At 57.2% G+C, this 24,186-nt stretch overlaps 2 protein-coding genes across 8 annotated transcripts in view; one reads left to right on the forward strand and one right to left on the reverse strand.

The window, feature by feature from the left end:
• The window catches only part of LIMS2 (LIM zinc finger domain containing 2), a 38,334-nt gene that overhangs the window by 10,558 nt on the left and 3,590 nt on the right, over window positions 1–24,186 (forward strand). The window contains exons 1-6 of one of the 6 annotated variants that reach the window (XM_027588711.1): window positions 1,167–1,402; window positions 8,653–8,812; window positions 10,982–11,048; window positions 11,309–11,429; window positions 23,135–23,284; window positions 23,931–24,081. In XM_027588711.1, coding sequence (XP_027444512.1) covers window positions 1,254–1,402; window positions 8,653–8,812; window positions 10,982–11,048; window positions 11,309–11,429; window positions 23,135–23,284; window positions 23,931–24,081 — 798 coding nt within the window. In that variant the 5' untranslated portion in view covers window positions 1,167–1,253. Of the gene's footprint in view, window positions 1–1,166; window positions 1,403–2,003; window positions 2,256–8,652; window positions 8,813–10,981; window positions 11,049–11,308; window positions 11,430–23,134; window positions 23,285–23,930; window positions 24,082–24,186 lie in introns of those variants that run through there. The other 5 variants (XM_027588713.1, XM_027588714.2, XM_027588715.1 and 2 more) reach the window with 5 other exon arrangements.
• Window positions 11,436–19,707, reverse strand: GPR17 (G protein-coupled receptor 17). Of its 2 annotated transcripts, none has more exons than XM_027588718.1 (2): window positions 18,824–19,707; window positions 11,436–15,192 (listed from the first exon to the last, which is right to left on the reverse strand). In XM_027588718.1, the coding sequence occupies exon 2, from the start codon at window positions 15,158–15,160 to the stop codon at window positions 14,141–14,143; it is 1,020 nt and encodes a 339-aa protein (XP_027444519.1). In that variant the 5' UTR covers window positions 15,161–15,192; window positions 18,824–19,707; the 3' UTR covers window positions 11,436–14,140. The 2 variants fall into 2 exon arrangements, with proteins under 2 accessions (XP_027444519.1, XP_027444520.1); XM_027588719.1 differs by having other exon boundaries at window positions 11,436–15,230.

Raw genomic sequence — 24,186 nt, forward strand, 5'->3', positions numbered from 1 at the left:
AAAGACAAGACTTTCAAATGGAGTCTTCCAGAGAATGAAGGTTTGAAGGAGCTCCAGCCTTCTCTGCTTCTTAATTACTGGGAATGTGGGATGTTATTTTTCAAGGCAGCCATGGAATTATGGTATAGGGGTCATGGGCTAGGATAAGTTAAAACACCACAAAGCTCATTGTTCTTACCAAAATTCTTGACCAAATGCCCCTGGGTTACTGCAAAACTGTGGTTAATTGACAGAGTTCTGAAAAATTTTTGCTAGTTTTTTCATTGTTTTTATGGAGGGACAAAATTTCAAAGGTTCTTACTCTGCCATTTATACTGATATCATTCTTATTATGTTTTTACAACTTTGTCCTCTGGAGCCAGAGTGCTGGCTGGGGACACCTGCATGGCTCTGACACCCACTTCTGCAAGACAGGTTGCAGAACTGGGGGGCTGGGGCACAAGGCTATACAGAGATTTGGGATTTGAGCTCAATCAGACTCTAATTTCCTTTCTCAATTTCTAGTCCCTGGTATTTCCTTTTACAGTAAATATTTGTTGAATTGATTAGTGCTCGGGAACCTTGGACTTGAACTTCAGTTACAAATTATGATGCACAAAACACTGTGGCTATAGCCTCCGTCTCTGGTTTACCTGCAATTGCAGAAACCCTAAATAAATGTTCCCTCCTTAAATGAAATTGTGGCTCTTGGTGAGTTCTGGGTTCCAGAGTTCAGAATTTCCCCATGGGAGGGGCTGAGTGGGGCTGGTAGGAGGGGCCAGTCAAGGCCCTGGGGCATTGACTTCAAGATGCTGTAACAAAACTTTTAGTAAGCTTTCTTAAGCATTCAGCTATCCACATCAGAGAGTAGAGGTGATCTTTGTACTTGTTGGCTCCTCCAACTCCAGCCTCTCTATGCCCTTTTGCCCCAAAGCCACCTTTAAAAAAATATTTGTTGAATTGATCAGTGCTTGGTACTTTTGGAATCGAGCTGCATTTATAAGTTATATTGCACCCAATGCTTGTGGTCATCTGGCTGTGTTTTGAAGCTGACCCTCAGGGTGGTTAATGAGTTTGGATTTGCTGGATGAAGTATGCTTCTTGGTATGTGGGCCCGGCATCTGAGTGCCAATGGATCCTCTCCAAAGTTTCCCTCCACCCCAGTGTAGGAGGACCCTGCTGTTCAAAATGATAGCTACTGTTTTTTTCTTTTGAAAGGCAGAGGAAGATACTGCTCATGCTTTCTGACTTCACTAGAAAGGTTTTTCAGGGAAATGGAATCAGTGTTAAAGATCTCTGTGAGTGCTCTGGATCCTTTTTTTACTGCTGACCAGAGCGCCCACTCCGCCAGCCGTGGCCACAGCTCAGACGCTGACCTTGGGTGTTTGCACTTGGATCAAAATAACCCTGCTGATTTCTTTAGGTAAAAATGCATGGACATCGTGCCTGGCGGTCTTCTATTAAACCCTGCTGCTTCTGCTTTTCCCAACAAGTTGGGGGATAACCTGTTCTGTGAGCTTTGACAGCATGGACCTCTTTTGGGTGCTTGGCAATTTGTTGGTCGGATCCAGGGGACCAAGGCTGCCCTGGTCTGGATCTCCAGGTGGCATTTGCAGCGCAGGCTCTCAGGGAAGGGAACAAAGCAGAAGGTGGGCATGTGTGGGACTTCCTCATCAGCTTCTTAACTGTTTTCTAGGATTCCTAAAGGAGATCAGTTCCATACTGCCCTCCTCAGCCAAGAGTCCATCATCAGCATGTCAGGGGGCTTAGGGTTCCCTCTCAGGCTCCTTTGAGCCTGGGACCTCTCGGCATCCTGGCCTGCCACTATGGACCTCACCTCAGTGCTGTTTGGGACCTTCCCAGCGAGTCCCCTCCCCAGCCTGGACCCAGCCCCGCCAGCCTCTCATTTCACTGTGCTGCCCCCGCCGCGCGAACAATATCCTTTCTATTTGGAGTTGACTCCGCTGCCCTTTGGAGATCGCAGTGTGTAACGTGAGCTCCTGTCCAGAGGGAGTGGGGGGAGAGGCGCCCCCTGCATGCCGGCCTGTCCCGTCGCCGGCGCGGGGCTTGACCGGAGGTGGCTGCCGGGCGCCCTGCTGCTCTCGCCACCCCCTCTGACGCCGGAGGCCGGGGTGGTCGCGGGTCCGTCGGAGCAGGGCCGTCCGGCAACCGGAGGAGGAGGCCCGCACCATGGCAGCCCGGCTGGGAGCCCTCGCCGCGTCGGGGCTCTACCGGCGGCGCCAACACCGGCAGAGCCCGCCGCCCGCCGCGCCGGGGTAGGTGGCCAGGGCCGGGCGGGGTCGGCAGGGACAATGGCCGGAAAGCTGCGGCTGCCGGCCTTTCCTCCGACACCCGGCTTGGCCCTTCCGACGGCAGGATCCCGTCCGCCCGGGGCGTGGGGACAGCGCCTGGGTTGGCGATAAGGTTGGGGGTAGGGCGCGATTCGTCTGGTGGGCTTGATGTCACCTGGGACCAACATTCTTGGGCAGGACGCTGAGAATGGGGTGTTAGAGTTAGGTTGTCCCAGGGAACTCCCATTACTACGTTCAGACTGGGATCATTTCATTGCCACTTTAGAGATGAGCAAACTGAGTGGTGGAGGAACCTGCTGGACATCACCCATCTTCACCCATCCAAAAATGACTACGCTGTGATTTGAAGCCAGTTTGGACTGACTCTGAAATCTGAACTGCTTTATCTCATGGAGAATTACCAGTGTAGACAATTGATGAAAGCTTCCTTTGGGGCAGGAAGGGGAGCCTGTGGGCTCAGGAGGCAGCTCAGGGCATCTGAGGAGATGAGTTAACCTGGGGTGGGGAGGGTCCGGGAGGGCTTGGAGATGGTGATGGAGCCACTAGTGTGGGTGTCAGGGGCTGGGGGCTGGGCCCCAGGGGCCATCGAGGTGGAAACTTCTAGTAGAAAGTTGGGGAGAGAGTGATGAGGGCTGTGAACTTAGGGTCATTGGCATGAAAATGACGGGTGCAGCCCCAGAGGAGGAGGTGGGGGAGGAACAGCAGGAGAGGACCCTGAGGTTGGGAGGAGGGGGTGGGGAGTCAGGAAAGAGACAGGGAGTAGCAGTGACAGAGGTGAGGGGGGATCTGGAGGACCCAGGGAAGAAAGGAAGTCCGGGGGGCTAATGCTACGTGGGGAAAATCCAGCCTGCTCTGAGCTCACTGTGTTCCCCCATGGTCAGAACAGCCTATTGGAGAGGCAATTAGGACTGAGCTACCAGAGACATCTGGGGCAAAGGACAGAGCAAGGAGCAGAGCATTGGTGGGGGGCGGGGGTGGGGGGCAGAGCGGGGAACGCAGGCTGCTGAGCCGCCCCTGTTGCACACCCGGGATGGCAGTCCCCTTATGCACCAGGACGGGGACCGGGCAAGCCCACTGCTCAGGTGGGGAGCCTGAGGCTCAGGATGCCAAGAAACTCACCTGAGCGTGGCAGTGCTGGAAGGGGACTCCTCACCGGTAGGCCTCTGGATGTCCTCGGACACTCGTGGAGAGAGGTGTGGTATGGCTCCCAGGGCAGTGAGAGGCCAGAGGCCATGCTGGAGAGGGATTTCACGGTATAGACAAGGCCAAGATGCAAGGAGGGCACATGGGTGTGGTCATGAAAATCAGGCTTCAGGAAAGTCCCCTGCACGCAGGCACATATGTTTATGTGCTACTTGTCTTTATTTTTCTGTGAACTGCTGGCCTGTGCCCTCCTTCAGCCCTCTGTTATCCGCGGGACGGTTTTAAAGCGCACCTGCTTCTAAGTCAGTGAAGCTGCCCGAGCAAAGAGGTACGGCTGGGGCCTCAGGAAAAGCCGTGTCCCACAGGCTCCAAACAGACTGGGAAGATGTTTCTGATGGTGTCAATGCGTTGCGTGTAGCAGCCCGAGGCAGCATTTAATTTTCCAGTGTTCCCAAGGCTGAGGGTGGACCTGGCTTGGTGTAAATTCTTGTTTCCTGTGTGCAGCCAGGTACCCTCATGAGGGGGTGGCAGGGAGGGGGCCCAGGCGGTGCAGGGGGCGTCTTCCACTCGAGCTTCAGAGGTCGTGCTGTGGTGGGATCCCTCTTTTCTCGCTGCAGTTGGAACAGTGCCTGGGCATAGACCAGGTTCTCAGTAAAGATGTGTCTGATGAAGGCACGGGGTGGCGGGGGGGAACTGCGACCGGCTGCCAGTTATGGAGCTGTTATGGGCTGTGCTCGCAGGTGTCACCTCACTGAATCCTCCCGGGCGGCCCCCGAGGTAGCTGTTGCTAGTCCATTTTACAGATGAGGAGGCCCAGGTTCAGGGAGTACTTTGCGGCAGAGCACATAGCCACACCTGAGCCAGGTGGGCAGCCTGGTCTGCCTGGCCGTACAGCACACGCGTTGGACTGATTGCTGCTCAGGCGGTGTAGCGTCAGTAACACTGACTTATTCTTAAGTGTGAACAGACCCCTGTGGCGGGCCCCTGCCTTTTCCCAAGCCCTCACCCTATCTCTCTAGGCTCAGATGGGTGTGAGGCTGGAGTGGGGCAGGGTCTAGGGTTGTTCTTCTTTCTTTTTTTTTAAAGATCTTATTTATTTAGTTGAGAAAGAAAGAGAGAGCACAAGCAGGGGGGAGCGACAGAAGGAGAGGGAGAAGCAGGCTCCCCGCTGAGCTGAGAGCCCGATGCGGGACTCGATCCTAGGACCCTGGGACCATGACCTGAGCCGAAGGCAGATGCTTAGCCAACTGAGCCACCCAGGCGCCCCAGGGTCTAGGGTTGTTAAAAAAAACCCAAACAAACAACGGAGAGTCTTGAACGGCTGTGCCTGTATAAAGCCACCACGAACTGAGGGGACAGGAGAGAACATGGTCCATCCTGTGTGACCCTTAGCAGCTTACTGATCCTCTCTGTACTTCAGTGTCCTTATCTGGAACCAGCAACCTCTCCTCACAAGAAGTGGGCACAGAGAGGGCTCCCCCCACCCCGCCCCAGTCATTGTAAAGTTCGGTGACATCTTGTCAGCCAGTGATATCTTGCACAAGCTCACAAACTGGCTTGTGTCGCGCTTTCAGGATTGAGGGTGTTTTGGGGTGCTGGGAAGGGCTGGAGAAGAGGCACGAGATGGTGTGCTCTTGTACACCCTCTGGTCACCGGCCATGCCCTTGGCAGCATGAGTGTCGTCCGGCTGGGGCAGGATGGTGGGGTCTCCTTGGGGGAATAACTAGGCTGACTTTGTGCTCCCCATTCTTGGCTGGAATGTGTGAAGGAGGATGAGGAATGTCCATGTCTCCCACCCTTTGCCCTCTGGCAGGGAGCGCGGGCAAGCTGCAGGCCTTCCCCAGCACTGGGCTGGGGAGGAGGTGCTCTGGAAGGCTCCCAGAGTTGCAGGGAAACGAGGTCTCTTTACCCAGTGCTTAGCCTGCCTGGCCCTGGGCTCAAGGTGCTGCACGCTCTGAGCTCTTCACCCCAGCTCCGTGAGGCGGTAATTCGTACTCGGGCGCACCTCTTTGCAGATGAGGCCCAGAGAAGCTGCTACCCTTCTCCAGGTCCCCCAGCTGATGGCGGGCGCTATCAGATTCAACATGGAGGGGTGAGCCCGGAGCCCCCTCTTGTGTCATTGGCTCCTGCAGGAGACAGCTGGCATTTCTCTGATGGTGACATGGTTTATTTAGGCACATTTGCATGTCTGTCCATCCCTCTGCCTTACGCCAGTGGGTTGGAGTGTTGTCTGTGGTCCCGAGCAGGGTGGCGTGGGGATGCAGTCCCAGGAGTGCCTTGGGGGTGCTGCTGCCCGTGAGGACTTGGGGTGGAGCGGCCAGTGTGTGATTCCCTCCACACCCCACCTTCCTCTGCCAGGGTTTGTGCAAGGCATGTAGGAGACAGATGGTAAAATCCTCAGTCCGAGGTGCCCAGGGACCCAGCCGGGGAGCTAGACACAGACCAGTTAAAGACCAGCTGCTCTGCTTAGGGGACCAGGTGAAGATGAACAGGAAGGTAGGGACTGGCCGGCTGCTGTGGGGGTGGTATCTGTTAGGGTGCTGGCCAGGAACGCAGTCACTGTGAGATGGAATCACAGGGGAGAGTTTAACAGAGGGTCTACTTACAAGGGTGGAACGGTTGAAGGCTGGTCAAGTGTCTGGGCTAGTGGCAAGCGAGTGACAGTGGCTGTGGGGGTGGGCCACCTAGGAGATGTGGCTTTGGCAGAGAAGGCAGCCTTCTGGCAGCGAGTGGAGGTGGGAGTTGGGTCAGCCCCACTGGGGGCCAGAGGGCAAGGGGCCTTGGGAGGCACAAGGGCTCTGCTGGCATTCACTTGTTAGGACCCAGGGCTCTGGGTTTAAGTCGCAATCCAAAAGCCTGGGGGCTGGACTTGAATCCTTGATTTGGCTTCATTTTCTGGTTCCTTTGAGTGGGGAATTCCAGATCCAGAGTCACAGGATTTCCTGTTGATTTCTCACTTCTCCAAGACCAGCAAGGTCTTGTGCACAGCCGGGAGTTGGAACTTCCTTCCACCACCTTGGGTGTGTGTTGTGGGAGGACAAGGCCACTAGACTCACAGGGCTCTGCAGTGGGAAACTATGCCTGTGTTGACGGGTCCAGCCCAGCCCTCCATCGCGGCTTAGGCAGTAGCTCCTCAGCCGCGTCTGGCCTACCTTGTGGAGGCTGTTGGGGAGGGTGCCAGGTGTGTGTTGGGCGGGGGTGGCTGCTTCGTGCAGACCCTCCCTTGCATCTTGGGCTCTGCCTGACTCTTCCTGCCACCTTCCTACTTCCTTGCACCGGTGGCCGGTACGTGGACAGAGAAGGTGGCTTTGGTCCCCAAAACACACCCGAGGGCAGGCTGAGACATGCAGCAGTGCCTGGCAAGGCTTCTGAAGAGCCCTCTGGCCCTGCCCCTCCCTGCCACATGGTTTCCCAGGCTGAAGAGAGAGGGCGTCCTGCTTGGGGCCCCCAGCCCAGCTTCAGCCTGTGTGTGCACCAGCAGCCCTGTTAGATCCACTGTCCCTAGCCCACACCTGGACCCTGGGCTGGCAGAGCCCTCTTCCACCTCCTGAGCTCATCCTGCTTAGGACAGACACCTGAGCACCCCAGCCAGAGCTTCACTCACTCGAGAACTCCTCTCACAATGCTGAGGCAGCCAGGGAGGGATGGAATTCATACCCCAGCAGACAGAACAGGCTGGAAAGACATTCTCAGGAGCAGGCAGCTTGTGTGCAGTCCCTCTATGCGCCTACCTGACGTTGGCAGCTGGTTGCATCTCTCCTTGCTGAGCCTGACTGTCCTGCTTTGCCCAGATATCCAGGCAGCCACCACCCATCCATTGGGGTTGACACTTGAGACTGTTTGCTACCCGTATAGCAAGAGGCATTGGGTATCAGCATGTTGGAAGGTCATAGAGGCTGCCAGTCCGACACAGCTCTTCCGGGCCACGCCTCAGGGCCCCTCAGCATGGGCCTGGCTCAGTGTGGGCATTTCCCCTTGTGGTTCAGTTTGGACTCTACTCTTCCCAAAAGGAATCCTGCCACTTAACCCCGGGACGGTGTTGCCCACCCTGGAGGGGGAGATTTGCTCCCAGCCTGCTCCTATCCCAAAGATTCACACTCTCACCTTCTCCATGGTAGGGTGGTTATGTTTTTTGGGGGGCAGGTGATTTGCAACTAACTCCTGGTGCAGAGGAAAGACCCATTGCAGTCCGACCAATCTGGGTTCAAATCTGGACTCTGTCATCTGCTGTGTGAGCTTGGGCAAGTTGCCTAACCTCTCTGAGCCTTAGGTCTCTCATCTGGAGGGGAGGGTTGCCTCAGGGATTAAATGAGTGGATTACAGAGCTACTGATTTGTGCCTGGGTGAATTCTATACCTGAGAGACTCTGGTTCCCCGAGATGAGGTGATAGGAGGCACGAGAGGGAGCTGAGGTGGCCACAGACACCCCAACACATGGGCAGCATGTTGAAGACTGAGCAGCCTGGGAACCAAGCAGAGATGTTGGCAACTACTGCACCATCCTTTGTGGGGGCTTACTGTGGGCCAGGCATGAGCTGAGTGCCGACACGTGTCCCTCATCTGACTGGCCTATCACCCATCTATGGTCTTTCCACAGCTGGGAGTCTAGACCCAGAGAGTGAGGTACAGCCCAGGCCACCGTGAGAGTGCCGGTCTTGAGCCCTCGCGGCTCTGACTGGTGTGTGCCTGGCTATGGCCCGGCCGTGTCTGATGCTCCATGGAAGTGCCTGGGGGCTGCAGGGCGTGGCGGAAAGATGGGGGCTTTAGAGTCTGGAGGGGTGCTGGTTTCTAATCCAGGCTTTGCTTCCACCCACTGTGGCCCTCGGGAAGGACACTAACTCTCTGCAGGCCTTGGCTTGTCCATCTGTAAAATGGGGATGCTGTGTTGGCCTAGTAGGGTTGTCTTCTGGGAATACATCCTGTAGCCCCTGGTGTGCGCTGGCACTTAGGATGCCCGTGGGGCACAGAAGCTTCGGCGGGTGTGCAGGGCAGCTGTGCAGGCTGACCTGAGCCCGTGCCAGGCAGCTGGGCCCCGACTGCGCGTTGCTGAGTCCCCACGGCGCCAGGACTGTCATCAGGGCGAGAACAGCGATTTTCCTTACTCTGGAGAGCATTTTAGCTTTCTAAGGAGGGAGGTGTGCCCCTCGAGTGCAGCCCTCCAGGCTTGCTTGTCTTTGCCCCTCTGCAGTCCTGACCTTCCCGTCCCTTCTCCCCCCAGCAACATGTCCAACGCCTTGGCCAACGCGGCATGCCAGCGCTGCCAGGCGCGCTTCGCCCCTGCCGAGCGGATCGTCAACAGCAATGGGGAGCTGCACCACGAGCACTGCTTCGTGTGCGCCCAGTGTTTCCGGCCGTTCCCCGGGGGGCTCTTCTACGAGGTGAGGATGCACCCAGGACCCTCGGCCGGACTGCCGTGTCGGAGCCCGAATCCCCCACGCGCTCAGAGTCTGTGTGCTAGGAGCCCGTGGGCTGTGCCCAGCCATGGTCCTGACCGGTGACTGATGGGCAGTCACGCCAGGTCTTAGGCTTGCTGCACTTTGGGGGTGCATCCTCACGTATGAGGTGTGAACAGGGCCCCCTGGTGGCTATGGGTGCTGAAGGAGAGTCACCATTCATCCAGCCTCCTCTGGGTAGACTCTGGGAGGCCACAGGATGCAAACACCTTGGCCTGGTGGCACATACCCTCCCTTGGGATCAGACCGTGAACAGAATAAATATATGGTATATCAGATGGTGCTCAGTGCTCTGGGTATAGAGGATCTCGGGGTGAGGAGGGTGGGTGGCCAGGGAAGGTGATGTTTGAGCAGACCTGAGGGAGGTGAGGGAGCCATGCACACATCTGCAGGAAGAGCACTCAGCAGAGAGCACAGTCAAGTGCAAAGGCCCTGAGGTCAGAGCATGCAGGGAATTTGAGGTGCAGCAGGAGGCAGTCCGTCTAACATCTGAAAAGGACCACTCTCCTTGCTGTGCTGGGGAGAGACTGATGTGGGCAGGCAGAGAAGTTGGAGAACAGGTGGGGCCAGAAGCTGGATTACTGAAAAAATCCAGATCAAGTAACATGGTCTAGATCAGGCCATAATAGTGGCTCATAAGAGCAGATTGCTTAAATTTTCAATAAATTTGCCAGCTAGTGGCTAAACATAACTCTCAGTAAAAATTAAGTTATATAAATGTACAGGGAGATAAAATTTTATTGAAAACAAGGGTAACACATACTCAAAACTCACCATTTCCTAATTATTTTGTTACGTTTTCCTATCATCTATGCCTTCGAGGTTATTTGTCTATTGTACCTGGGTGGTGGAAACCGTACCCTGATGGCTGCCGCACATATCTGAACCCCATGCTGATGTCCTGTTGGGAGCTTGACATTGTCCGTGGCAGGAAAAGTCACACCTTAGAAACTGGTAAATGCTACAGATCGGACCCCGCCTTCCAAAGGACTGGTTGGTCGTCATTTACCAGTGCACCAGTGGGGGGTGCAGTGGAGGTGGTGACCAGGGCTCAGAGGCTGGAGAGACTCGGAAGGTACAGCTGATGGGATTGACAGATGGGCGGCCCTGCGGTGTGTGAGCTCCTCCTGGCCGTCGGAGGCTTCCAGCCTCCTGGGAAATGCTGGCCCACTGTAGAGGCACGGGGAGGGGAGGCCGAGCTCTATTTGCAGTGGCCATGTGCCTAGAACAAAGCTTGGAGCACAGTAGGTGCTCAGGAAATAGTCATTGCTGAGTGAATTTCATGCCCTGCCACCTCTATGGGCCACTGGGTAGGGCTGTATTCAGTTGTAGCCCGAGATGCTCATTTCAGAGAAGAGGGCAAACCGACCTTTTTTAAAAGAAAAGAAAATTGTCAAGGGAGAAGAAAGCGGGGACAGGGTTTGGCCACACCTGGGGCTAGTGCAAGGGCCATCGTGCCCAGGCACATGGGGACGATGGCTGGTGCCCGGAGTGGCTCCTGCTGGCTGCAGGGCTTGGGGTTCTCCCTTAGGGCCCCATGTTTTCCCTGTATCCCTCTTTCTGTCTTCCCTCTCCGGGTCTCTGGTGACCGCTGGGGGAAATGCCTTCTCACACAGAGAAGACACACAGGAAATAGGGCCAAGTGACATTTATAAATCAGACTTGATCCCAGCCCTCGGCTCGCTCCCAGCACCAGCAGGGCCAAGGTCTTGTGCAAATAGCCTCGGCTTTTGGAGGGCTGGCCTTGCCCAGTTCCCAGCTTCTCGGAGACCCCTCACTTTGCACACCCGCCCTGTGGAAAGGGCCAATTCCGGCTGATTCCCTCCTATCTCCAGGCCTTGCCCCTGCTGCTCTGGGATGCCTTCCTCTCAGCACCTCCACCCCTTGCAGTCTTCCAGCTCCTTACCACCTCCTCCAGGAAGCCTTCTCTGGAAGGAGGGTTGGGTGCTGCACCCCGCTTCCTGCCGGTAGCAGTTGCACAAATTGGGGTGCTTGTCTAGCCTCCCCGAAGGCAGGTCCTGATCCAACAAAGACTGGCCAGCTGGGGGGAATAATGGGCATTTGCTTGAATTTTGTCTGCTGGCCCATTTGCAGTTCGAAGGCCGGAAGTACTGCGAACACGACTTCCAAATGCTCTTTGCTCCGTGCTGCGGATCCTGCGGTAAGGGCTGGATGCAGCACACTCCTCTGCACGCCTGGGGGGTTGGGCAGGTGGATGGGAGCACAGGTGCTCTTCCCTGACCCCCTCTCTGAGCACCAGCTCTCTGCAGGCATCACCTCCCCCAAGCTCTGGGAGGGGAGCCCTGGGACCAGGCTGAGCTCAGGCGAGTGCCAGTGTGAGCAGGGCTTGGGAGGGGGCTGGGAGGGGGCTGGGAGGGGGGCGCACTCCTGCCTTAGCCAGCAGGGACCGATCTTTTCCAGGTGAGTTCATCATCGGCCGCGTCATCAAGGCTATGAACAGCAACTGGCACCCCGGGTGCTTCCGCTGCGAGCTGTGTGACGTGGAGCTGGCTGACCTGGGCTTCGTGAAGAACGCAGGCAGGTGAGGTGGGCCGGGGCTGGGTGGGAGGAGGGCCCTCACCCAGACACTGCCAATGAGCACCGGCGAGGCTGCTAAGAGACCCCTGGTTTACAGGTGAGGGCTGGGGCTGGAGAGAGTAGGGCCTGCCCCAGGCCCGGGGGTGCTCCCAGGAGCTGGCTGACAGTAGGCAGCGAGGACGAAGGTGGCCGGAGCAGGGACCATCAGATGCAGTGGATGGACAAAGAGCTTTGGGTTATCACTACTGCCTGGCTACCCCAACCACTTACCTCCTTCCATGTACCCCTGGCTAAATGCTGCTGGAGAGAGACCACTCAACCAGGGGGCCCAAATTGACTCTGACATTCAGGGCACCCCGTGCTAGGGTTCCTTGGTAGACTAAGTCCCTGCCTTCCAGGAAGACGGCTCCTTTCTCCCCACATTGCCTTTCTGCCCGCCACCCTCCGAAAACCAGGACGTCCCCTCCCACTTCCCCGAGGGGAAGGCTGTCCTGCTCCCTGCCCTGGTGCCCTCCCCCCCGCCCCGCCCTGCTCAGTCTCCACGCACCAGCACCACGGAGGCCCTGTCCCTGCTCCTCCCGAGGTCCTGCTCCTTCTAGCGGGGCTCCTGGCTGCACTCTATGCTCTCTTTCCCAGAGCTGTGCTCCCACCGCGATTGTCTGCCACGTGTCCCAGAGCCCTAGCTGGCTCCTCTCATGTGCCCCCAACTGCCAGTCTGCTCGGCCCCCACGACCTCCCTCTGCTTGCCAGACCCATGGGTCACTGCTGGTCCTCTCGGCCTCTCAGCAGGCTTCCTGGCAGCTTTTCCTTCTTGCTGAAATGCCTGCCCTTCAGGCGCCCAGGACCCTGGAAACCAGGGCTCCTGGTTTCCTCCGCTTCCTGCCCATGCCGGGTCCTCGCCTCTCCTGACTTACCTCTCTCCACCTGTCTCTCCATGTTGGCTCGCTGGGGGCTCGGCACATGGGCCTCATCTCTGTCCAGAGTCCCAGAGCTCTGATTGGCATGCATGTGCTGGACGATTCAGATGCATACCTCCACCCCAGACCTTTCCCTCGGGTTCTCAGCCTCGTGGTGTCCACTGGGCATCCCAAATACAACAGTCCCCAACCAAACTCTGCTTTCTCCTCGGCTGACCAGCAGGTCTCCCCGTGCCAGTGACGATCGCCGCCCACCCTAGGTGTCTGACTCCCCTGCCCTCTCCTACCCTGTTGCTTCTTTGTTCTCTGCCACCGCACCCCTTGCTCTGGATGCTGCCTGTAGGGATCGCACCCATTTGCTTGCTCCATGTTGCTTGGTGTCAGTCTTGGTGTCTGTAGGCCCCTGGGCAGGAGCCTGTCTTGTTGTCTACATGAGGGGCTTTGGAGGGCAGATGGTATCACAGGGGTCCCGTGCTGATCAGGGGTGGCCCGCCGGGTGTGGGCCTGAGCGAGGCCTCTTTCTTCCCAAGCTACAGCTCACACTGAGCCCCCGCCCCTGGGAGGCTAGAAGCGCTCAAGGAAGGAAAGGGCTCCTGTGAAGGAAGTGTGGCCCCTGCTCAGACCCTTCTAGCCCGGGGCCAGCCCTCTGAGGCCCATGATGCAGAACTTGACTGTCCACGTGGGGCAGGCCTGCGCGGGGCTGTCAGAACCAGAGGCAAAAGCATGTGCCGCCTGGCCTAGCCTGTCTTCATGTCCTCTTTGTCACTCTTGGGTGGAAGCGAGGAGAAGTTCTGGGAAGGGAGTAATGTCAGCCGAACACAATAACCTTCAGAATCTTCAAGTAGAGTTATGTTTATGATCAGTGTGATCAGGTACAAAAAGGAACCTGCTAGCGTGGAAGGTTGGCCCTCTACGGCTGGGAGAGCCTCTTGGGAGGGAGCAGGGCTAACGACAGCCCTGCTGGTCTGGGTTAGTGCCACACAAGGCCCCATGCCAGGCTCAGGCTCCCTGCTGGAGATGTCCTGAGGCAGGGACAAAGCCCGGCTCCCCCCGTCTGCCCACCCATGCCGTATGCTGGACCAACTCAAGAGGGATCAGGCAGCTGCCGAGAAGGCGTGGGGATTGTCGGGCCACGTGTAGGGATCAAGGACACAGCATTGAGATGATGAGCCCATAGGCCGCATTTGTTGGATGTCACCTGGTGGCCAGCCCGAAATGTACTTACAACACTCAATTGTAAGTTATGGGCCACGTCCCCTAAACTGAGGGGTCATCTGGCAAAGGTGCCACCCAGGGAACTCAAACCCCATCCCCCTCCACCTGGATTACCGCACCCCCCTTCTCTTAAGTCATTCGCCGCTGCCTTGGGGGCTCTTTCTTCAGAGCCCTGCTGCCTTGTGGTTCTTGTGGTGGGAAGGAGGTTGGGAGTCTAGCAAGCAGCCCTTGGGAAAGAAAGACACTCATTGTTCAGGAACATTCCTCTGGCCTCCTTGCCCCCCCTTTGCCACGGGGTGAAGTCATTGAGTATCTAGTAACTGCAAGTGAGCAGGGCCAGCACAGTCTCTGCAGAGGGGGTGGCCGATTGGTCCCATCAAGGGGTGTCCTTTTTTAGGGATTTGCACATCAGATAAGACAGAACCGGGTGCTGAGTTCCGCCCTTGGAGAGAGTGACAGTGGCTTGCTGGGAGAAGGTGGACTTCTCCTTCACGAGTCTGGGTGGCATGCACCCTGGCGGGGGAGGGGCTGTCTTTCTGAAGACAGTGTATGGCGGTGGGCCCCAGGTTTGGCATCCTGGGGCTCACAGCTCTGACCTGGCGCTCAGTGAGCTCTCATTGGTTTTCCCTTCAAAGCTGGGGGGCGGGCCTGAGAGCCTTTTGCCACAGATCAGGTTGCACAGGGCATCGCGGAACTTCTCGGCCACAAAGAAGTACATGACTGGGTCCAGCGCCCCGTTGAGGCTGGTGAGGCAGGAGGTGATGCGGTTTCCCAGGGCCAGGATGCGCTGGGCAGCGCATGAGGTGCCGCTGCCGTGGTAGTGCAGCACGTAGACGGAGCGGTGGACGTGGTAGGGCACGAAGCAGACCAGGAAGATGGTGAGCACCATGGCGATCATGCGGACCGCCTTGTTCTTGAGGCGCTTCTCCACGCGGGGGCCCTGCCGCAGGCTGCGGATGATCAGCAGGTAGCAGGTGACGGTGGTGACAAAGGGGAAGGTGAAGGCCAAGGCCAGGGACACAAGGGCGTGGTGGGAGGCCTTCTCCCGGTACAGCTGCAGGCAGATGACGGTTTGGTTGGTCTGCACGGTCTGTGGGCTCACCAGCAGCGGGGCCATGGCCACGGCCACCACCACCCAGAGGAAGGCACAGGCCAGGTGTGCGTAGAGGGGCCTGCGGAGCTTGAGGGACTTGACGGGGTGCACGATGGCCAGGAAGCGGTCAGCGCTGATGCAAGTGAGGAAGTAGATGCTGGCGTACATGTTGAGGTAGAAGAGGAAGCCGGTGAGTCGGCACGGGATTTCCCCAAAAGGCCAGTGGTTCCCAGAGAAGTGGTAGACGAGGCGGGTGGGCAGGACCAGCACGCAGGACAAGTCGGCCACAGCCAGGTGCATCAAGAATACGTTGGCTGGGGTGCCTGACTTGTGGTCCCGGATGAAAAGCCACAGGGCCAGGGCATTGCCAACAAAAGCCAGGATGAAATCCAGGAGGTAGAAGGAGGCGAAGAGGACGTTCTCCAGGGGCGTCTCCTGGCCGCATTGCTCTGCCGTGGCCAGGGAGGCATTGGCGGTCAGACCTGGGGAAGCCACCTCCGGGCCATTCATGCTTCAGCCGGAAGCAGAGCCGGGGGACGAGCCTGGAGGGAACAACCAGACAGGTTCCAGAGCCTGGGACCTGTGAAACGTCTTAGCTCGGCATTGCCTTGGGGACTACTGAGGGCACCCACCGTGTTCATCTGGGGGAGGATATGTGTCAGAGGCTTTCTGAAGCTCAGCAAAAAGCAAAAATGAAGCCAGGGCCCGGAGCTTGCCAGGCTGCTGCTGGGGCCTGCTTCCCACTGGCTACTGCATCCCTGCTGGGCACACAGGAGCCCGGGCCCTGGGCTGTGTGTCGTCCCAGAAGTCCACTCTCTCAGACCATGGGGAGAGTGAGGAGTGAATCCCCTCTGTCTGGGCTCTGGGATGGAGGGACGGGCCCCCTATTTTCTGCCATGCTCCCCAGGTGTGCTTTCTAAATGGCAGGGGTGGTTCGAGGGGCCCTTGAGCTCCACTCCCAATGGGTGGGTGGGTGGGTGGGTAGATCACCCCTTTCTTTCTTCCTCCCTCCCTCCCTCCCTTCCCCCTCCCTCCCTCCTTCCCTTCCTTCCATCCTTCCTTCCTTCCTTTCTCTCTCTCTCTCTCTCTTTTTCTCTTTCTTATTGATTTATTTATTTGAGAGAGAGAGGAGAGAGCCCAAGTCGGGGGAGGGGCAGAGGGAGAGAGAGTCCTCAAGCAGACTCCCTGCTGAGCACGGAGCCCAACGTGGGGCTCGATCCCAGGACCCTGAGATCATGACCTGAGCCGAAATCAAGAGTTGGACGCCTAACCAACTGAGCCACCCAGACGCCCCTAGATCACCTATTCCTGAGAGCTTGGTGTGCAGAGCCTTGCCCTTGCAGGGTGAACCCTGCTCACCCGGAGTCCTGGCACCCTTCTTGGCCCATCCCCCGCAGGCCTTGTGGCACTTCCCACCAACTGCAGTGCCAAGTGTGTCACTGCTTTATGCCTCTCTCCTGCCAGCCCCTGCCACCCAGGAGGGCGTCACCAGCAATATAGTGGTGGGCAGTTTCCTGGGAGGTCAGAGGCCCCTCAGGCCTTGATCCCAACGTCTCTCAAGCTTTCTGGACTCAGCCTACGAATTCCATTCTGGACATCCTAATGTGTGGAGACCTGTAGTTTAGAAAGCCCTGCACTTGGGCCTCAGGCCAGTAGGGGGGATTTTACTGCCTGGAGTAGTTTAGCAACCAGGAGGCAGATTCTTTCCTAGGAGAGGAAGAGCTATTTTTCCCAGAGGTAGTGAGACTGGCTATGGTCTTCCTGCCGAGTCCGGCAGCCCCAGAGAGACCTGGGGCCCAGGAAAGCCGCCTGTGTCTGCCTGGCCTCCCTGGCCTGGTTTACCCACACCCGAGGGAGGCCGGCTTCGAGCCCTGCCATAGACCATTTGTAGCTGGCAAACCCCGGCTCTGGGTGGGTGTTCCCTGCTCCCTCCCTGACAGAGGAGCAGACTCCTGTGTTGATTTAGGTGAGCTCAAGAGATCCAAAAAGGAGAGAGAAGCTCCCAAATACCCTGCCTCCCTCACCAGCGCTGGGAGTGGGAGGCGAGGGCGGAAGAGGGACGGGCATCAGGGCCAGCGCAGCCTCCACCCTGACCCTGCGCATCCTGCATCCCTGAGCTGCCGCCAGCCCCTTATTCTCATGCCCGGCAGACTCTCACACATACAGGCTGTGGTGGTGGCATGGTCAGGGCTGATGTCCTGGCTGAGCCTGGCTCTGTACTGAGCAGTCGGGAGCTGGAGCGAGTTCTCTGCAAGCGTGTCCTGGCCTCGCTTCCCCCAGGAAGCATGGTGGCAGTTCTGATAGCACGGCAGCCCCTCGAGGAGGCGGAGGAGGCTGGGGGCTATCCCCAGGCGTGGATGAAGAACAGAGGCGTGTGGGGAGGGCCCGGCACACACTCCTCTAGAAGACGGAGCAGGGCAGGTGGTCCAGATCATGGGTATGCTGGGCTGTCAGGACGGGCAGCAGCTTGACCCTCCCCATCAGGCTTCATCAACCACCACTGGGGTCCTGTAGGCACCCCCCCGGCTCCCGGCAGCACACACATGGAAGGGTGAGGGCCGGCTGCCTGAGCAGGACAGAGCCAGGGGCAGTGCGGGTATGTGGCAGACGGCCAAGTAAAGGGGGTTACTTTCCTAATAAGGTCACATTTTAGTTATTGAAAGGATCCAGGGAAGTTCCCTTGACCGAATGATCTCCCCTGCTCCAGAGCGGGGAGATCCGATACAGAGGTTATTGTCCTGCTGTTTCCAGGTACATGCGACCCGAGGGGTTGTTGCCAGGGCAGCCCTGGCTGCTGGGAGAGGGGATGGGGCCAAGGGAGGGAAGGGTGGTGTGGAACCCGGGGCTCGGTTCCCCCTGCTCTGGGCTGCCCCTCACGCCTGGACTCTGCCCGTCAGTGCAGTTGTCCCCCGGCCCCTCCGTGAGGGCTGCTCGCAGGTGCTGGTTACCCACGCTGCCACTCTTAAGAGGCAGGCCTCGGGAGCCTCCTTTTATGGATTAGGGATTAAAAAGTCAGGGCTTAAAATCAGCTAACTTGCCTAAGGTCATTTGGCCAGGGACAGTGGCCCTAGATTTGGCAGTCAGCTCAGGGACACCTAGCAGGGATAACGAGCACCTCCCAGAACACTGCCTTGCCTCTGGGGGCTGCCGGGGGCCAGGGGCCAGAACTGGGAGTGTGGCTTGGCCTCAGGGCTTGGGCTGGAATTGCCTCTCAGGCTCAGTGGCACCTCATTGGGGTCTGGCCCCAGGACTGGTGATGTAATTTTTGGCACCCGGTGCAAAATGAAAATGTGGGGCCCCTTGTCCAAAAAGTAGGAGTTTCAAGATGGTGACCGCAGAGCATTAAATCGATTGTGGGACCTGCCTGGCTGCCCGGTTGGTGGTCGGGCCAGCAGCTGGCTGGCTGCCTCCTGCACAGCTGCCCCCCGCATCCCACCACCACTAAAGGCCACATGCACGGTGCTCTCTCTGGGATCTAGACTCAATTTTGAAATGCTTTTAGGCTTGTTTCTGGTTTGTTGAGGTTTCTTTACTCCTCCCATCATAGGAGTTTTGATACTGACTTTTGCCCCAAAATGGGTCCCTGCTTCACTATGCGTATCCTAGACATGCAAGCCTCGGCCTGCCCTCACTGGCTCGTCTGTGGTACTGCTCAGAGCAGCGTGGCATGGGCACATGGAGGGCGCCTGGGCCTGGACATCGGGGGATCTGGGGCTGTGGGTCAGGCAAGCATCAGGGGGCAGGTCTTGGGCCTCGGTGAAGGGGAGGAGTGGGCGGGTGTGGCCACAGGAAGAGGCCTAAGGTGGCAAGGCTGTGGTGGGGGGGCATGGCAGTTCCCTCGCATGGGCTGACACCTCTTCTTCCCTGCTCCTTCTTCTGGCTCCGGGTGGCCTAGTGGTGGAGAGCATGGGTGCTGATTCCAGCTGACTGTCATTGCAGCTGAGGGACTGTGCACGGGGCACTCGCCCTCCGCAAGCCCCCGACCCTGGGACAGGAATACCACCTGGTGGGACCTCTGTGATTCAGGCCAGGGCAGCCTTCGATTAACAGGTTATACCATTATCCCAGAGAGTGTCTCCAGGACAGGGACACCCCATCCCTGCCCGCGCTTTGAGTTTGCCTCTGCTTGGCTCCTGAACCCCCTGCCTGCCCTGACCGGGCTCTGGTCCTTACCTCTCACAGCCGGGTCCAGGTGCGAGGGCAGGAGGGCTGCGGGGTGGCAGGTGGGCTGTGGCCAGTGGGTGGTGGCACTGCCGGTGGGCTCCGTGCAGCTGTGGTCGAAGGGCTGGCTATTTAAGGAGAGGAGGGGAGGCCGCAGCCCCTCTGGCCCTGAAAGGCCGCTTCATTCCGAGAGGTTCCTTGTGTGGTGGGCCACTCCTACGGCTGTCTCTGCTGCCACTGGGTCGTGAATATTTCAGTGTGTCCCAGCCCGCGTGTCCCCCCCGGCCCCCCCAGCTTGGCCACTGAGCGTCACAGAGGCCGAGTGTGTGACTGTGTTGGAAGCCGTGGAGTGGGCGCGGGCTGGGCGGGGGGACTGGCCAGGCCTGACGGAGACAAGAGGACGTTTCAGCACAGGGTAATTTCCTACCGTTGGGGGGCAGGGAGCGGCTGGCCGCCATGGCAACGGGCCTGGGCTCCTAAGCCTGCTCGGGGACTGTAGAGGGGGTCTTGTGAATGGGGAGGCTGGGAGGCTGAGGAGCCTTGTTTGGTCGAATGAGAGGGGACTCTTTCAGGACACTTGCTGTAGGGTCCTTGTGTCTTGCCCCATATAATGAGGCTCCGTTCGGACGTGCGGAATAAATCATGGCCTTTCTCTTGAGCGGGGCACAGCTGCAGGCTGCCTCATAATGGGGCGCTGTCTGTGCCTGTGGGGACACCGCTCAGCCCGCGAGGCCTGGCCCTTACCTGGGCGGGCTCCTCCTCTGGACAGGAGGCCTGTGAAGACGACCACTGCTGCCCACTGCCTAGGAGTCCCCAAGACTCATCCTGGGGCTGGCTCGAGGCTGGGGGGGTTGGGATGTGGATGGTGGCTGCTCCTGAGACCAAGCAAGCAAAGCTCGTTTCCCCCCGTCTTTCCCCAAATGATATATACAGTAACACAGGGAACCAAATCACCACGCCCAATCTCGAAAGACCTTTGCAGTTTTTAGTTAAAACATTAAAAAAATGTACATAGCTATCATTGGGAAGTAACTACCATGTGTACTATCTTTTTTTAAAAATTTTTTTATTGTTATGTTAATCACCATATATTACATCATTAGTTTTTGATGCAGTGTTCCATGATTCATTGTTTGTTCATAACACCCAGTGCTCCATGCAGAACGTGCCCTCCTCAATACCCATCACCAGGCTAACCCATCCCCCTACCCCCCTCCACTCTAGAACCCTCAGTTTGTTTTTCAGAGTCCATCATCTCTCATGGTTCGTCTCCCCCTCTGACATACTCCCCTTTTCTTCCTCTCCTGTTATCTTCTTCTTTTTCTTTTTTCTTAAAATATGTTGCATTATTTGTTTCAGAAGTACAGATCTGTGATTCAACAGTCTTGCACAATTCACAGCGCTCACCGTAGCACATACCCTCCCCAATGTCTATCACCCAGCCACCCCATCCCTCCCACCCCCAACCACTCCAGTAACACTCAGTTTGTTTCCTGAGATTAAGAATTCCTCATATCAGTGAGGTCATGTGATACATGTCTTTCTCTGATTGACTTATTTCACTCAGCATAACACCCTCCAGTTCCATCCACGTCGTTGCAAATGGCAAGATCTCATTCCTTTTGATGGCTGCATAATATTCCATTGTGTATATATACCACTTCTTCTTTATCCATTCATCTGTTGTGGCAGAGCCAGGATTTGAACCCAAGCATGTGTCGCTCCAAAACTTATGATTTGTGTGTGTTAATGTTTTGGTTCGTTCTGGTTTTCTGTTGCACCTTGATGCCGGAATTCTTAGGTTCCATCTTCATTCTACCTAGAAAAGAATTCTGCAGTTTGCCTGTAGATCTGGTGTTGGGATCTGGTCTGTTGAAAAGACATTTCCCCGTGTGCCTGGGGGACTCAGTCAGTTAAGCGTCTGCCTTTGGCTCAGGTCATGGTCTCAGGGTCCGGGGATCGAGTCTCGCATCAGGCTCCCTGCTCAGTGGGAAGTCTGCTCCCCCTCCCCCACAAATAAATAAACAGAATCTTAAAAAGAAAAGACGTTTCCCATCTGGGGTTCCTTGTGGGGCACTGGGCTCCACAATTTGGTCTTGGCTGGGAGCCAGTGGGGTTCGCAGGTGAGTGACCAGAGCCCGGCCCCTCCCCTGTGCTGCCCCGCGTGGAGGTCTGAAAGGACCGGCTCACACGGATTTGATATGAGGGTGTGTGACTGGCTACTCCTGTTGTTGGGTGATGGCAGATGGTAGCTGTGAGGGCATTGATCATTGCAGCAGAATTCTGGGGAGTTGTGCTAATGTCTCTAGCTTTGAAATGAAAGTTATTCCATATGACTTGAGTGTTGTTGTAATGCTAAGAGTAGTCACCAAAATTGGGAGTGGGGTCATAGGGAATAAATACTGTGTCTGTGACAGAGACACAAGCAGGTGGCGGGTGTGGTGTGGACAGGGTGAACCACAGTGATCTGGCGGCTGGGGGAGCAGCTCTGCTTGGGCCTGCTGTGGCAGGGGGTCTGGGTGGCTGCAGGGGTGGGGATCTGGGGACCAATGGGGCAAAGCCTTAGTCAGGGAGACGAAGACTGCAGCGACAGGCCACATCTGTGTCCCGTGGGTGGGTGGAGTCAGGTGGCCCCGGTGAGGGGACTGGCCTGGCTGTATTGTCATGGGAGATGGTACCCACTGTCTCTTGCCTTCCTCTCTTCTACAATCATTCATTCACTCACGTACCAGAGACTCAGCCTGAGCTGCTACCCTGTGTGGGACACAGCCCGGAGCCAGTCAGCAGCTTAACAAGTTTACCGGGCACTCATTTGGGCCCCTGGGCCTTCCCACCTGCTGGGGAGAGAAGACACAAATAAGGCAAGCAGACAGCAGTGTTAAGCTGCGGGGAATCCAGACCCCAGTGAGGTGGCAGACGTTGTGGTCGCAGCCATGGACAGTGAGTTGGCCTCCCTGGCATCTAGGATCTGCCCATCACACCTGGTTGGAGGATCCTGAGTCTGACAGTTAATCTCTTAACTAGATTCCTTGATCTGCCTATAAAAGAGGCTGACTGTGGGTACCAGGTCCCCGTAGAGAGGCTCCCCGTGGATGGGCGCCTGGGAAGGCAGGAAGGGAGGGCCCGGATGCATCAGGATAGCTTACAGACTGGGGTGGCAGGTGGGGGATGGGAGTAATGGATTGGGGCCTCTGTACATCTTTGCTTGGGGACCCTGAATCTAAATTCCTGCCACCTTTGAGGCACAAGGAAACAGAAACCATGTTGATTTCTCTCTCAGTAGAGACCACAGCTGTTGCCCGATGCAGGGAGTAGCATCAGAAATTACTCTGAGGTCTTTACAAAAAAGACTCTGTAATGATAATTCCTGGGTTTGGGGGCCTCTGTCTGACACAGCTGTGCTTGTCTTTGGAGACAGAAAGCCTGTAGATGTACGGGTCTCTCTTTGTCTGACAGACCCCAAAGGAAGGGGGTGTGCAGGCCAGACAGACCTGGCCCTCCTTGGCCGCTCTGCTGGGCACAGTGGGGTTTTCGAGCTGACAGTCACTATTCAGTTACGCACCCATGTTCAGAGACATTTGAAAAATAAAATTAATTTTTCAGCAAATGGCAGTGAAATGTCTACTCTATTCCATATGATGTCCTAGGCTCAGAAAAAGTGGGGAGAAGAAAACTATCCTCAAGTTAGATGATCTGTATGGCACTTGGTGTAAGGCTGCCTCCCTCAAGAGTAACTACAACCTTCCCATGCATAAGATGCTTAATACAGACCTTAGCAGAATCTTGAAAAGTCCAGAGATCCAAAGAGCCCTCCGAGCACCACGCAAGAAGATTCATCGCAGAGTCCTGAAGAAGAATCCACTGAAGAACCTGAGAATCATGTTGAAGCTAAACCCATATGCAAAGACCATGCGCCGGAATACCATTCTTCGCCAGGCCAAGAATCACAAACTCCGAATGGATAAGGCAGCAGCAGCCTTAGAAGCCAAATCAGATGAGAAGGGGGTTCCAGGCAAGAAGGCTGCTCTGCCATCCAAACACCAACATTCTGGTGTATTTCTTTCTAGTCATTTTCCAGTGCCCTTTCCATTTTCCATTTTCCAAAGTCCCCTTTTGAGAGGGCACGTCTGTAGCCTTCCTGGCCCCAGGATTATTTAGCTAGCTTTTCTGGACCACTCGCTGAGCCTCTGGAAGCTTATGGGCATTGTTAAAGCTGCAGGCAGGAGTCCAGGGGTCTCTTCTCCCAGGAGGTGGACCATGCTGTCTGGGGAGGGGGAGAGGGAGTGGGCAGTTGGCCCCTAATACCTGCCTCACTTCCCACAGGCACCTGTGCCGGCCTTGCCACAACCGGGAGAAGGCCAAGGGTCTGGGCAGGTATGTCTGTCAGCGGTGCCATCTGGTCATCGATGAGCAGCCCCTTATGTTCAAGAATGACGCCTACCACCCGGACCACTTCAGTTGCACCCACTGCGGGTATGTGCACGGCTGAGTCCCTGGGCCAGGGGCAGGTGGTGAGCTGGGTGGGACCCCCACCTGGGGCAGTGATGGGACAGGAGGGGTGGACAATTGGAGAGGGGGTGCAGGGCGGACATAGAGGGCATCGCTGCAGGAAACGCCTCTCTCCAGGCCCCTGTTCAGGGAGCCCTTGCGTGAGGCCCCGCTGGATGAGGGAGGGCTGGGCCCCTGGAAGCTGGGAGGGAGGAATCATAGGCTTGGAGGGCCAGGGCAAGGAGGAGGGGTTGGTGCTGGTGTTGGAGAGGGGAGGAGAGGGGAAAGAAGCTGCAGAGCATTCCCTCATCCCTGTCCCAGACACCCAGTCTGGTGCGGAGGAGCCAGAGAACAGATCTGCTTCTCAGAGGGCCTGACAATGCACAACACAGACTGCCTTCTGCGAGGCCTGTGCGGGAATCTTGTGCCCCGGGGCCTGTCTGGGGCACAGGAAGTCCCCGAAGAGCCCAGAGATCAAAGAGCCGCCTGCCCTGGACACTGTGTTGGACTGGAGCGGGGCCTCTCCGGAAGCTGCTCCCTGGGGCTGGAGGGGCTGGTGGGACCCGCCAGTGCCAGCGCAGGCCCTGCAGAGGGGCAAGGATGTCACCTGGGGCTCCTCTCTGTCTTCCAGGAAGGAGCTGACTGCAGAGGCCCGAGAGCTGAAGGGTGAGCTCTATTGCCTGCCCTGCCATGACAAGATGGGCGTCCCCATCTGTGGGGCCTGTCGCCGGCCCATTGAGGGCCGTGTGGTCAACGCACTGGGCAAGCAGTGGCACGTGGAGGTGAGCAAGGCCGGGGAAGGGGGCTCACTGTTATATTCGGAGTCTGGCCCTGCAGCCCCTCCATGCTCCCACCCCAGGCCATGTGGCTTGCTCCTGGCAGGAACC

The sequence above is a fragment of the Zalophus californianus genome, chromosome 3 (assembly GCF_009762305.2).
Source record: "Zalophus californianus isolate mZalCal1 chromosome 3, mZalCal1.pri.v2, whole genome shotgun sequence".
Taxonomy (NCBI): Eukaryota; Metazoa; Chordata; class Mammalia; order Carnivora; family Otariidae; genus Zalophus; species Zalophus californianus.